This window comes from Hemibagrus wyckioides, linkage group LG14 (assembly GCF_019097595.1).
Source record: "Hemibagrus wyckioides isolate EC202008001 linkage group LG14, SWU_Hwy_1.0, whole genome shotgun sequence".
Taxonomy (NCBI): domain Eukaryota; kingdom Metazoa; phylum Chordata; class Actinopteri; order Siluriformes; family Bagridae; genus Hemibagrus; species Hemibagrus wyckioides.
Window position 1 is genome coordinate 2,668,153 of NC_080723.1, and position 15,426 is coordinate 2,683,578.

At 40.5% G+C, this 15,426-nt stretch overlaps 2 protein-coding genes across 2 annotated transcripts; one reads left to right on the forward strand and one right to left on the reverse strand.

The window, feature by feature from the left end:
* Positions 1-3,944: 3,944 nt before the first annotated feature.
* Positions 3,945-10,872, reverse strand: dldh (dihydrolipoamide dehydrogenase). Its single transcript, XM_058408429.1, has 14 exons — positions 10,713-10,872; positions 10,028-10,103; positions 9,842-9,921; positions 9,673-9,741; positions 9,528-9,597; positions 9,272-9,372; positions 9,027-9,167; positions 8,801-8,902; positions 8,511-8,701; positions 7,193-7,363; positions 6,144-6,333; positions 5,902-6,039; positions 4,872-4,961; positions 3,945-4,611 (listed from the first exon to the last, which is right to left on the reverse strand). The coding sequence occupies exons 1-14, from the start codon at positions 10,749-10,751 to the stop codon at positions 4,546-4,548; spliced, it is 1,524 nt and encodes a 507-aa protein (XP_058264412.1). The 5' UTR covers positions 10,752-10,872; the 3' UTR covers positions 3,945-4,545.
* A 1,214-nt stretch (positions 10,873-12,086) lies between these two features.
* On the forward strand, positions 12,087-14,683 carry si:dkey-42p14.3 (EF-hand calcium-binding domain-containing protein 10). Its single transcript, XM_058408430.1, has 4 exons — positions 12,087-12,558; positions 12,843-13,007; positions 13,703-13,793; positions 14,230-14,683. Exons 1-4 carry the CDS (start codon positions 12,456-12,458, stop codon positions 14,270-14,272), a joined length of 402 nt encoding a protein of 133 aa, XP_058264413.1. The 5' UTR covers positions 12,087-12,455; the 3' UTR covers positions 14,273-14,683.
* Positions 14,684-15,426: the final 743 nt, after the last annotated feature.

Consider the following 15,426-nt stretch of genomic DNA (forward strand, 5'->3'; position numbering starts at 1 on the left):
CTGAACTGGCTTAATAGAGTTTGCTTTAACATGTTTTTAAAAAATCAGGTCTGCAGTCAGAAATGTACTCACTTTTCCCCCCTTACTTGTCATTGAGCATGTACAATGTATTAGAGACACTGTTTAAAGAGAAAATGTATCATGCTTTTATATATTACTTCTAATTTTTTTTTTTTTTTTTACTGATATACACTATATTGCCAAATGTTTTGGGACACCCCTCCAAGTCATTGAATTCAGGTGTTGTTTTTCAGGGGTTGAACTCTTAATGCTTCAGCTTCATACCAAGACATTTTGGATAATTTCATGCTCTTTGTGAGAACAGTTTGGGGATGACCCCTTCCTGTTCCAACATGACTGCACACCAGTGACCAAAGCAAGGTCCATAAAGACATGGATGAATGAGTTTGGTGTGGAGGAACTTGACTGGCCTGCACAGAGTCCTGACCTCAGCCCCATAGAACACCTTTGAGATGAATTAGAGTAGAGACTGTGAGCCAGACCTTTCTGTCCAACATCAGTGCCTGACCTCACAAATGCCTTTAGGTGGAATGGTCAAAAATTCCCATAAACACACTAACCTTGTGGAAAGCCTTCCCAGAAGAGTTGAAGCTGTTATAGCTGCCAAGTGTGGGACAACTCCATAATACATTCATGTGCATGTAAAGGCAGACGTTCCAGTTTTGGCCTGTCTCACAGTCTCCGCTCTAATTCATCCCAAAGGTGTTCCACAAAGTTGGCAGCATGAAATTGTCCAATACGTCTTGAAGCATTAAGTTCCAGTTCCTTTCACTGGAACTTAGGGGCCAAGCCCAAACCCTGAAATCAGTGATTTGGAGGGGTGTCCCAAAACATAAACAAAAAAAATATTTTAGCAATATAGTTTACATGTCATATGGAACATTTATTGCAATTAAATCTGGTATTTGTAAAGGATATGCTTATATAGGAAAATGAAAACATTCCTCTTGCATTATCCAGTCCTTTATATACAGGTAGAGTAAATATACACATTTTTATATTAAAATATGAGCTAGATAAAGAGAAAAGACAAACAACTTCATAAAGGAAAAACTGGGCTGGAAATGAATTGCTTCACCTGGCCAACTTCTTTCTAGCATGCTGAGGCTTGTTTCTCCCTTCTGATGTCCAGATTCATTAAAAAACCCTCCTCACGTTTTGGGATTCTTGGGATAATTGCAGCTCTCCCTGGATAGTAGTTGTTAAAATGTTTGTTAACCAAATAAATTGTATTTACCTATAATAAAAATCCTGTTATGTATTTCTGAGCTTTATCTAAATACATAATACAATACAGTCTGCTGCTGGAGACCCAAAATCTTAAATGGGCATAATATAAGCAAAAACAAATAATATTTTCCTCCTCATATTCATATCTGAAACTTTAGGGAGCCGTATGAATAAATACCCACCCTTCTTCAGCTATATTACGCCTCACACTCCTCTAGTGCCACCACCAGGTCTAAACACAGCAACACTACTCTTTAACATGTTACCACACAAGCTCATGTCAGTTAGGTATAGTACAGATAGTACATTAGGTATAGTACCCCTTATGCCCCTTATTTATTCCAGCAAAAAAAATTTAAAATATATAAATTTTCAAAGTTATATGTGGAATAAATTAACCAGAGAAATAATCCAGGTAAAAGGGATTGTTATTCCCAAATAATTACTGCAAATGTATACAGTGAGGGAAAAACTTATTTGATCCCCTGTTGATTTTGTACGTTTGCCCACTGACAAAGAAATGATCAGTCTGTAATTTTAATGGTCGGTGTATTTGAACAGTGAGAGACAGAATAACAACAAAAAAATCCAGAAACACACATTTCAGAAAAGTTCTACATTGATTTGCATTTTAATGAGTGAAATAAGTATTTGATCCCCTATCAATCAGAAAGATTTCTGGCTCCCAGGTGTCTTTTATACAGGTAAGGAGCTGAGATTACAGTAGGAGCACTCTCGGGGAGTGCTCTTAATCTCAGCTCGTTACCTGTATGAAAGACACCCTGTCCACAGAAGGAAGCAATCAATCAGATTCCAAACTCTCCATCATGGCCAAGACCAAAGAGCTGTCCATGGATGTCAGGGACAAGATTGTAGACCTACACAAGGCTGGAATGAGCTACAAGACCATCGCCACGCAGCTTGGTGAGAAGGTGACAACAGTTGGTGCGATTATTCCCAAATGGAAGAAACACAAAAGGACTGTCAATCTTCCTCGGTCTGGGGCTCCATGCAAGATCTCACCTCATGGAGTTTCAATGATCATGAGAACGGCGAGGAATCAGCCCAGAATTACACTGGAGGATTTTGTCAGTGATCTCAAGGCAGCTGGGACCATAGTCACCAAGAAAACAATTGGTAACACACTACACCGTGAAAGACTGAAATCCAGTAGCGCCTGCAAGGTCCACCTGCTAAAGAAAGCACATGTACAGGACCATCTGAAGTTTGCCAGTGAACATCTGAATGATTCAGAGGAGAACTGAGTGAAAGTGTTGTGGTCAAAAGAGACCAAAATCCAGCTCGTTGGCATCAACTCAACTCGCCGTGTTTGGAGGAGGAGGAATGCTGCCTATGACCCCAAGTACACCATCCCCAGGTGACAGGACAACTGCACCGCATCAAAGGGACGATGGACGGGCCATGTACCATTAAATCTTGGATGAGAACCTCCTTCCCTCAGCCAGGGCATTGAAAATGGGTCGTGGATGGAATGACCAGCCTGACAATGACCCAAAACACACAGCCAAGGCAACAAAGGAGTGGTTCAAAAAGAAGCACATTAAGGTCCTGTAGTGGCCTAGCCAGTCTCCAGACCTTAATCCCATAGAAAATCTGTGGAGGGAGCTGAAGGGTCAGCCGCAAAACCTTAATGACTTGGAGAGGATCTGCAAAGAGGAGTGGGCCCAAATTCCTTGAGATGTGAGATGTGTGCAAACCTGGTGGCCAGCTACAAGAAATGTCTGACGTCTGTGATTGCCAACAAGGGTTTGCCACCAAGTACTAAGTCATGTTTTGCAAAGGGGTCAAATGCTTATTTCACTCAATAAAATGCAAATCAATGTATAACTTTTTTGAAATGTGTTTTTCTGGATTTTTTTGTTGTTATTCTGTCTCTCACTGTTCAGATACACCTACCATTAAAATTACAGACTGATCATTTCTTTGTCAGTGGGCAAACGTACAAAATCAGCAGGGGATCAAATAATTTTTTCCTCACTGTATCCTATACACTGATCAGGCATAACATTATGACCACCTGCCTAATATTGTGTTGGTCCCCTTTTTGCTGCCAAAACGGCCCTGACCCGTCCTGCACTGTGTATTCTGACACCTTTCTATCAGAACCAGCATTAACTTCTTCAGCAATTTGAGCAACAGTAGCTTGTCTGTTGGATCAGATTACACGGTCCAGCCTTCTCTCCCCACGTGCATCAATGAGCCTTGGCCGCCCATGACCCTGTCTCCAGTTCACCACTGTTCCTTCCTTGGACCACTTTTGATAGATACTGACCACTGCAGACCGGGAACACCCCACAAGAGCTGCAGTTTTGGAGATGCTCTGATCCAGTGGTCTAGCCATCAATTTGGCCACAATGCCACGATGAGAAGATCATCAGTGTTATTCACTTCACCTCTCACTGCTCAGAATGTGAAGCCTGACCGGTGTATGGTCCTCCACCGTTTTAGCTCCAAAATAAAAATTTGATGTATACAGATGTATATAAAAAAAATTCAAATCATAAACCTCATCCTACTTTCTGCAATCAATATCAAGTGGAAATATTTATAATTAGACTGAAATTCTACTCTGGTCATAAAACTTAGATTGGTTTGAGTTTTTTAAACCGATAAGTACTAGAGACACTTATTTCTACACACAATTTCTAACTCGTGTCCCATTATTAACCATCTGAGATTAGAAAGACATTCTTTATTGATGTTATACATACGCAGTACAATGAACGTGTGTTTTTTTCCAGTCATACGCTTTGAAGGTGGTGGGGTCAGAGCCCTGGGACAACCATTATACAGTGTTTCTGGAGCAGACAAGGTTATGGTTAAGGTTAACGCTCAAGGGTCTAACTATGGCAGTACGGTATTGAGAAGATTCAAAATCTTACCAGCATTCATACCCAACTCGAAATCAGCACAAACTACTGCACTTGCATTCTGCACTTGATAAAATGATCTCAGAAATAAATCCATACTAAAGAACCTTTTCTTAATTCCACTTCATCCCTATAGTGTATTACGGCTGCTGCTTTGTCTAGGAGTGTTGACACCACAAGTACATCGCACTCGAATGGGATTTACACAATTTCAGACCTGTATAAGACCCAACCCCTTTATTAGAACATTTAAATAATAGACTAAATGGTATACAGTTTTACTGTAGTTTCACCTGATGCTTTCTCCTGAAAACTCAAGGGCTCAGGATCTCAAATGTGTGCTGTGCTGAAGTACTGAAACCAGTTATAAAGCCGACAATTATATACACGTGTAACTTTTAATCTAGAAATTGATAGCTTTTCCAAATGAAGCAGCGAGATTGGCTTCTCTGAAGGCCTCTGAAACGGTCTGGAAAGAAGGAAGAAAAGTTTGAGTCAAGAAACCTGAACAGCTCTGGTAGAAGAAAACTATCAGTTTTGACCACCAAGATTACATGATAATGAAAAAAAGGACAATTCTGGGGCCTATATAAAAGACATGGAAAATATATAGATAGTTTTCTCAAATCACTCAATTAGTCTTCAATTCTAAATAAAATTGACAGGTATCATTCTTAATTAATTGTGGTGTTTAGCAATTATCCCCAATAGATTTTGGGCAGTACTTACTGGGTGGGCGTGGCAGACCCTTGCGACATCCTCACATGATGCTCCATATTCCATCGCTAGTGCAGCCTCATTGATCATCTCACCAGCTCCCTGCGTAACAAAGCACTTTCTTTCAGCTGAAGCCGAAATAAAATCAATACCACCTGCAGAAGGTTATTAAGGGTGCAGTGTTTCCTTTTTTGGTAAACATTATTTAGACAGGTCAAAGTACAGCAATTGCACTCAGGTGCGGATCAAAACAACCGAACTGAGACCATACACTATATTGCCAAAATTATTGTCAAGTTCCTCCACACCAAACTCTCTCATCCATGTCTTTATGGACCTTGCTTTGTGCACTGGTGTGCAGTCATGTTGGAACAGGAAGGGGTCATCCCCAAACTGTTCCCACAAAGAGCATGAAATTGTCCAAAATGTCCTTAGTTCCTTTCTCTGGAACTAAGGGGCTGAGCCCAACCCCTGAATTCACTGATTTAACTTTTGACAATATAGTGTCTCGCTCCACACTACGAGGGTACAAGCGGAAAAAAAAAAAAATCGACACTGCGGGATGTGAACCAAACATGAAGTATATTTTGAGCTGCAGCTCATATTTATTTTGCAGATGTGAGCCTTGAGAGACAAAGTACGCTAAAAGGTCAGAGCTGTAATACGACAGAACTGCAATGTGATCCGGTCCTTTTTCTGTCGCCATATTTCTGACCAGTGAGCGAAGGTTTTACAAGTACCCCCCCCCCCAAACAAATGCTTCTTAGCTAATTTATGTCCAGTGTAAAAGTAAACCAAACCATATAATTCAATTCCACATTATTTCAGACGCTGCAAACTGATTCCAGTGTGTTTATTGTATGTCCATCAAATATTACAATATTCTGTTTGTTTTTTTTAAATATTTTTTCTATTGTTTATTGTTGCATAACGGGCTGAGTAACTAGAAAAAAAAAAAAAAAAAAAACACATTTCACAACAATACATTTATGTAATATGTAGGTGACAAATAAAACACACACACAAAAACTACCCAACTCACCGATCCAAGGATGTGAGCTCCCAGCATTCTATCAGTCTCCTTGTGACTCAGGATCTTCACCAGGCCGTCTGTATCAGCATTAGTCTTTGCTCTACTATTAGCAGCGAAGGGGAATTTGCCAATTTTGTACGGGACACCCTAAAGAAAACATGTTCAAGTAGCCAAATTGAGTTTGAATAATTCACTGTGGGGAGGATGCAGCATTTGAGCTTATTGAAATGAATGGAATGAAAAGATCTCACTTCTTCCTTGAGCTGCTCCTCGTTCTTGCCGACCCACGCGACTTCAGGGTGTGTGTAGATGACTGAAGGAACACAGTTGTAGTCGATGTGCACGGCTCCTCCTGCCATTCCCTCGACGCATATTATGCCTTCGTCCTCTGCTTTGTGTGCCAGCATGGGACCAGCCACCACGTCACCGATGGCATAAATACTGCATTCAGGAAAGCACAATGACTGAAAACATGCCATAACCAAAGGATTTGTTCATGCTTAGTCATCAAATTGCACACAATGTTCATAACAAATGAATACAATTCAAGTTTTAAGAAGGAACAGTTAACGGTCTACAGGCATGCCTCGACGGCCAACGAGTCTAGTCCTAATAAATCAGCCTGCCTTGCTGTGACCTTAACCCTGTCTGGATTGTTTCCAAACCCTAATCAGTTTATCTCCTAGTTACAGCGAGAACACTACATGAATCCTAAAAACATTCCATTTCTTGAGACAGTAATGAGGATCTCTGATGTTTTGCATGAATTGCTGAAGAACCTGACAGTGCAAAATATTCGATGTGACCTTCAGAGTCATCTGTGTATGAGAAAATAGCACAGCGCTGGCTAATCATTATACATTTAGTCAACAGAATTTGTAATAGGTAAATAAATCAGAAAATGTTAGACTGTATGCACCATATCAAATGCCTTAATGGCAGTCAAAGTTATTTAATTGTGAGGAAACAAATGATTGCGTTTTTCAAGACCGGCAAGCGATTTAAACCTCATTGCTGTCGTGACTCCAAATAATAATATAACTAATAGTGACCTGATTGCAATAAACGGGAAACAATATCACTGGCTAAAGTAAATCACCACAACACTCTACATTTCGACTTTGCCTCTGTACAGTCTGACTTTCCTTCTTCAACAAAGAAATGCTTCTGAGAAGTTTGACTGCCTGTTCTGTTCCAAGGGCAAAAACCGAAGGCATTTCTTGCATTATTCTGCACGTTTTAGCGGTCATTTTGTTTTGCTCAAAAAGCGACGATTTCAATTCCTTTAAATCTGTAGTACCTGGGCACTTTGGTCTGGAATCGGTTGTTGATGGGTATCCTGCCACGGTTGTCCAGCTCAATACCAATGTTCTCGAGGCCGAGGTCATTTGTGTAAGGGCGACGGCCGATACACACCAGCAGCACGTCGCAAGAGAGCGTCTCGTTCTTGCCTCCAGCAGCGGCCTCCACTCTGCAAACACAAAATACTGCCATCATTGCTCTTTTACCCCAGTGAATATTACAATACAACGATCAGGCATAACACTCTGATCAGCGACAGGTGAAGTGAATAACACTGATGATCTCCTCATCATGGCACCTGTTAGTGGGTGGGATATATTAGGCAGCAAGTCAACATTTTGTCCTCAAAGTTGATGTGTTAGAAGCAGGAAAAATGGACAAGAGTAAGGATTTGAGCGAGTTTGACGAAGGGCCAAATTGTGATGGCTAGACCACTGGATCAGAGCAAAACTCTTGTGGGGTGTTCCCGGTCTGCAGTGGTCAGTATCTATCAAAAGTATCCTTTAAGTCCTGTAAGTATCCTTTACGTCCTGGAACCTAAAGGATCTGCTGCTAACATCTTGGTGCCAGATACCACAGCACACCTACAGGGATCTAGTGGAGTCCATGCCTCGACAGGTTTTTGCATCAAAAGGGGGCAGGTGGTCATAATGTTATGCCTGGTCAGTGTAGGTTTCACAGTATTTCTCACACACAATTAATTACAGTCACTTCAACATTGCTAAAGAAACTGTGCTAGACAAATTACGGCAAACAGATCATACTGGAGACTAACATACACGCTAAGAACTGCTGATGTAGTCATAAAACCCGACATCCCTGTGGACTCATCTACAATAAGCTCAACAGAAGGTCACAAAATTTATCACCTGATTTATAAATATCGCAGGGCAATGAGACAAACTCAAAACCTCCATTTTATTTCTCAAATTATGAATATTTCTCCGACTCTGCTAGTTCCTTGCCAATATAGACTCAGAAGAAAACAAACATAAAATTATACCAAATCATTTACTGAAGCCTGATAAAATAAAACTGGGGGAAAAAAAAAAAAAAATCATAATATCCATTTCGGGCTGTTCATTCAAAATGCTTGGGAACTCGTGGAGTACAATCTTTTAACAAACTAGGCATCTTAGGTTAATTAAAAGGCTTTCAATAAAACGCAATAGAAATTACATTAATATGGGGTTTACACCACAGTCTGCGCACACAGCGGCACAAAACTGTTTAATATTTCTGTAACAAAACAATTCCCCGTTTTTCCTTTTTATAAGTAAGACCACATTAACAGTTTAAGTGAAGTTAAAACTTACGCCACATCGATCTTTCCGTCAGGCCTCCTGGTGGCACCCAGGACTTTGGTACCGAGCTTGAACTTCATGCCCTGTTTCTGGAGAATGCGCTGGAAATTCTTGGAGATCTCCATATCGATGCCCATCCCACCGACATGACCCAGGAATTCCACCGCTGTCACTTTGGAGCCTAGTCTGTGCCACACCGAGCCCTGAACCATAGAAAAAAAAACACAGAATGTAGAGAAGTCCATGATCAATATAAAGCCTGTAATTCCACATGTAGATATTCTTATATCCCATTTCCTCACCAGCTCCACTCCGATAACTCCGGCTCCAATAACAATCAGCTCCTCAGGGACCTTATTAAGGGACAGAGCCCCTGTAGAGGAAACTATAGTTTCTTCATCGATCTGCCGACACAAATGTTGATGTCGATGTGTATTTAGTCGAAGCTTGTGAAATGAATGTGCAATTATTAACAATATATGAATACATTTTGCCACACAAAGCAGGTGCAAATGTGTGAACACGCACCTCGATGCCTGGGAATGGGGTGACTTCTGATCCTGTGGCAATAAGGATGTTTTTGGTGTTAATGACTTGCTCACCATCAGCTGTCTTGGCAGTGACCTGATTTTTCCCGGTTACAGTTCCAAACCCATTGACATGCGTGACCTTTAGAAGAATTAAACACCACAGCAGAAGTATAACAACAACAACAACTGCTTTTGCTTATCCTTTTAAAATAACTGTATATGCTAAATAACACACAAACACACCTTATTCTGTTTAAATAAGTGTGCAATGCCTCCAGTCAAGGCTTTGACAGCACCGCTCTTCTGTGCCATCATCTTCTCCAAGTTCAGCGAAATCCCTTGGACTAAAAAGAAATAAAACCAATAGATTTATCTTTGAATCAGGCTTGAGGTTGAAACGTTCCTGTTCTATTAATTGGTAAAAAAGAGATGACATGGTAGTTACTAAATTGCTAAATAGAGGACATTAGTAAAAAAATAAATTCAAGTCTGTACTTACTTTCAATACCTCTGCTTTCAAAATCCTTTCCATGTGCCATGTGATACAGATAAGAGTTGTTTAACAGGGCCTTGAAAATACAAAATAGTTGTGAGAAAATGTCTGCAAATACAGAAATGTCAGTGTAAAAAGTCTTAAAAAATACCTTTGATGGGATGCAGCCCACATTTAAGCAGGTGCCTCCAAGCGTGGCATTCTTTTCCACGCACACCGTCTGCAAAATGAAGTAATGTTAACCAATGAAAAAAAACAAAACAAAACAAAAAAAAAACAACTCTTTTTGCCATTACGGAGATCACCGGCTGTCACCTTACTTTGAAACCAAGCTGTGCGGCTTTGATGGCAGCGACATACCCTCCTGGTCCTGAGCCCACCACCGTGACATCGGCATCGACTAGAAGAAAGCAAAGCACATCAGATGAACTCGCTGGCTTGCAATTGAGGTAAACGAACATAAAGATTCATGCCACTGATCAACGGCAGCATTTCAGTGGTCTTACTTGCGGCTTTGTCGGCATACGTTCTCAGAGATATCGCTGTGGCTCCGTGCAGTTTGCAGGGCAGGTGCTGACCTCGCTGTATAGGAAAAAGAATAACACATTTTAAATCCTGAAAAACCACGAGGAATTCTTCAAGACGTTTATTAAGTCAGGGAGAGAAAAACTTGCATTACGTAGTGGAACTTCATCAGACAACCACACAAGTGTTAAGAAAAATGTCTAGACTTCACAATGAGGTGATGTGAAAATGTATTTAGAGACATGCACAAGTTAGTTAGACAACATGTTGTGAAACTGATGGCTTTTAGGAACTTCTTGTACACACGAATTCCACATTAAGACAAGACAGAAAATAATAAGACTGCTTGACCCTGAATACACAGGAGCTAGCCATTTAAAGCTGTAAGCTACATACATCTTACTACTTATAATTGACTTTAACAAATAAAAGCATATAAGGTAGCATATTTTTCACCAGGTTGAAGAAAACCCCAGCCATGTTCACTTACACACCTCACTCCCTTCGGTTTAGTTAGAAGCTAAGTAAGCTACGCTAATGTTACTGAAGCTACTGAGCTAACTGGGCCTTGACGGGCGAGAAAGCGGATTACTGCTTGATTTTTGTCTATAAACCAGTGCATGCACAATCAGTAAAACACGATAAGATTAGACAGAGGATAGTTACCGCTGCAAGGGTACGATAAAGCTGGTTCCAGGTCTGCATTTTGACAGCGTCCCGAAACAGTACGGTTCACCTACAGCAGCCAGCGCAGCCAAGGACTCCTTGCTTTACGCATGCGCAAAAGAACCACAGTGGCGGTGCGGGATTTTGTCGCGTGTTGATTGCGTCACGTGCACTCAGTTCTGCAAGCAGAGTAAAAGAAAATGAAAAAAAGTGACAAATATAACAGCTTACTCTGTTATAAAAGGTTAACAGCATTCTATATTGGTTATCTATTTATTTATATATTGCCAAAAGTTTTGGGACACCCTTCCAGATCATTGAATTCAGGTGTTCCAATCCCTTCCATGTCCACAGGTGTATAAAATCCAGCACCTAGGCATGCTGACTGCTTCTAGGGTTGAGTCCTGACCTCAACCCCATAGAACACCTTTGGGATGAATTTAAGTGGAGACTGTGAGCCAGGCCTTCTCGTCCAACATAAGTGCCTGACCTCACAAATGCACTTCTAGAGGAATGGTCAAAAATTCCCATAAACACACTCCTAAACCTTGTGGAAATCCTTCCCAGAAAAGTTGAAGCTGTTATAGCTGCAAAGCTCCATATTAAACCCAACGGATTAAGAATGGGATGTCATTAAAGTTGATGTGCATGTAAAGGCAGATGTCCCAAAACTTTTGGCAATATAAGTGTATGTACATCAATAAGTAAGGCAGTAATAATGTGCATGGAAAAGTATATGTAAGTTGTCTTTATAGCACATAATGTGTAAAGAAAAATATAATTATATATTTGTGCAATATGTGTGCTTTCTATCAGAACCCGCATTAACTTCTTCAGCAATCTGAGCAACAGTAGCTCGTCTGTTGGATTGGATCACATGGTCCAGCCTTCTCTCTCCACGTCCATCAATAAGCCTTGGCCGCCCATGACCCTGTCACCGGTTCACCACTGTTCCTTCCTTGGACCACTTTTGATAGATACTGACCACTGCAGACTGGGAACACCCCACAAGAGCAGCAGTTTTGGAGATATTCTGATCCAGTGGTCTAGACATCACAATTTGGCCCTTCGTCAAACTCGCTCAAATCCTTACGCTTGTCCAATTTTCCCACTAACAGGTGCCATGATGAGGAGATCATCAGTCTTATTCACTTCACCTGCTCAGAACGTTATGGCTGATCGGTGTACAATGGGAGCTGTGAAAATAATTTCACTGTACTCATATGATGACAATAATTCACTATTCATATGCGCGCGCGCGCGCGAATAAAGGTATTCTCTCTCTCTCTCTCTCTCTCTCTCTCTCTCACACACACACACACACACATACACACACACACACACACACACACTCGAGTTTTGTCAGTAGGGGGCGCTATAGCAGGTCCGGTTTCAGTAATGTAAAGAAAAAATGTAAGTTAACATTACATCTTCGAAAGCGTTAGCGCGCGTGCCATGTACGTTAGGGGAAAAGGTAATTAATTGTATAATTAGTGAGCAGGGTGTCTACAGGGACACTAAAGAAATTTGAAAAGGTGAACATGGAAACCTTCGTAGTGCTTACTTTTCACAGCAACCTCATTTTCAGTCGTTTCCTGGTCGTTACGGTAAAAACCCGAATATACGCGCAGTGCAGTTTGTCCAAGCTGCCGGTTTGAGCGCGCGCGCGCGGCAGGGGTATCATAGCAACCACGCCAAACACCGTGGACGCGGAGGCCTGAGCAGTGTTAATGAAGCGCGATCATGTCTACACCACGGGAACAAGAGGCAGCACAGTACCTCGAAAATCACAAAATCGTTGAACTCATGAACAACTTAACCAGCATGCTCTTCTATTACAGACCAGGTGATAAAGCCTCTGACCTTTTTAATGTTCTGTAACGGAGTTGTAACGTCATACAGATCTCTGATCTCTCTGATGACGCTAATTTATTGTCTTATATAACAAAAAGCACTGTTGCAATCCTGTTGATGATAACCTGAGACTCATCAAATGTCATGAGTGTCTTCTCTGATATAGCTGAACCTTATTGCTTTCATTATGGGACATATCTGTATATATAACTGCCATATATCTATATAACCATTATCATTGTTTTTTCTTGTTGTTGTTGTTCCATTGTTTCTAAGAACACCCAAGGGAATTCCTGATTTCCCAACTTGAGCAAATGCAAGCATCCAAGCTTCAGGAAGCTGGTAGTCCATGTCTGTTCGATGATTCCAACCTGGATGCAGTGTGTGGTGTCCTAGATCCTACAAACCAAGGGTACATCTCTTACAACCAATATAGAGAGGGTAAGGATATCACATTGTATGCTAAAAAAAATAGCATGGGTATGAATTTTACATTTAGATTCTTTAAAAAGAGAGATCGTAGGGAGGCTTGGCCGTCCATGACCCTGTCTCCGGTTCACCTCTGTTCCTTCCTTGGACCACTTTTGATAGATACTGACCACTGCAGACCGGGAACACCCCACAAGAGCTGCAGTTTTGGAGATGCTCTGATCCAGTGGTCTAGCCATCACAATTTGTCCCTTCGTCAAACTCGCTCAAATCCTTACGCTTGTCCATTTTTCCTGCTTCTAACACATCAACTTTGAGGACAAAATGTTCACTTGCTGCCTAATATATCCCACCCACTAACAGGTGCCATGATGAGATCATCAGTCTTATTCACTTCACCTGGCAGGGGTTATAATGTTATGCCTGATCGGTGTATATCTAAATCTATGTACATGTACACTGTAAACATACTGTAGTGGTGGCTCAAGTGGTTAAAGCTCTGGGTTGTTGTCAGGGTTCAAGCCTGTTGGGCAATTGAGCAAGGCCCTTAACCCTCTCTGCTGCCGTTGTGCTCTGACCCTAACTTCTTCAGCTGGGACATGCGAAGAAACTGTGCTGTAATGTGTGTGTGTGGCTATAATAAAGACTTCTGTGTACTTTATGTAAGCCAGCACACGTTAAATTAAGTGAAATCTGCCTCTTCGTAGCACTGAAGACACTTGGAATCCAGCATTTTAATGAGTGTCCTGAGGGTCTGGGAAATGACAGGATATCACACGAGACGTTTAAACGAGAAGCGTAAGTGTTTTGCACTTTTCACATCTGCTTTAGGATTACACGAGTAATGATGTGAGCTGAGCAATTTATTATCTATACAGATATTCAGGTGATCAGGAGCTACATTCCATCTATTTATGCCAAATCACAGTTTTCATCATTTTCACGTGTCACGTATACATTCAGAAAATGGCATCGTTCAAAATTCAGTGTCAGTCATTCTCAAGAAGCAATTGTTTCAGTATTAAAATGCAAATTAGTGGGGACTTGCTTAATTTACATATCTATTAAAACTGACTAAAAGTGCTTAAGCACTGGAGCTCTGGGAGTGCTGTGAAATTGGTTTATGGTGGTAGAATTAAGTATAATATCATAGTATAATATCCAGCTATTTATTTCTGATCCTTGCGGAGGCATGACGAGAGTAAGGAACTTTAATTGTATTTTTCTCTTTCAGGAAGGAGTGCCTTATGAAAAACGCAGCAACGTTCCAGATGTAATTATTCAGCCCTTATTACCGTGGAATTATTTTGTAAGCCTAATAAATGTTGTGTCCTTATTTCTAGGATCAGTGTTTGAATTAGTAAATATCTCACAGTTGTAATATACAGTCTTGCTCATAAATTGTTTGAGAGGCTACAAACATTGCATTGCTGGTACTGTCTGTGCAAAGTCCCTGTGCATGATCTCATCATACCTGTTTGGGTTGCCCCCATCTCCCAGAATATGCTAAACTGTCCCTATAGGTTTGTGTGTGTGCATGCTACCCTGCGATTGACTTTGGTCTCATCCAGGGGTGTGTTCCTGCCAGTGTCCCAGTGTTCCCATGATAGAGGTTATGGATCCATATTTCCCCCAATATTTTTTTGTTTTGTTATATCTTGGTCATGTATTTTAATAAAATGCATTTCGAACCCAAACTACTAGAATTCTGTTCACTATTGTTGTGCACACCCTGTCTCAGCTCACAAAAATACGACCTAAAGTAGGTCTACGCTGATTTACAAAGTAGAAGAAGCCAGTGGCTATTTTTGCACCAGGTGTTATGCTGGAATGGAGGAATGGAGAGAGAGAGAAAGAGAGAGAGAGAGAGAGAATACACAATAGTGGTTGTCCAGGAAATTCCAGGAGTTTGTGAAGCAAGGTGGGAAAAAAAATATTTCTCAGTCTTTTGACTGGTCCATTGAATAGAATGGGTTTATCAATAATGAAATAATCTGAAAATATTAACTATTAATTTAAATCAATAAATAGATCATTCAAGAACAAAAATCACTAATATATAGATAAAATATTATTTTACACATTTAAGTAATGTTTATTAAACATTTCTGATGCAGTTTTAAAAAATAAATGAATTGTCATAAAATTTAACAATTAATTTACACCAACTTCACTTAAACTTAAGCTAAATCTTAATATCTGATTACGTCTACCTAAAATGAAAGCAAAATGAATAAGAAATAAGTACATTTATATAATACAGAAAAAAATATAATCCCTAAGCTAAGGTTTCTGTTAATCAAAGCTATTATCCAGAACATTTGTCCATCCCGGACCCTGGTTTTTGGGCCTGTAGCTGATTATCTGAAGCAAGTTCACTGACCTGTGGATTAGGGTTGGTACCAAAAACTGTAGATATATCTGTATATAA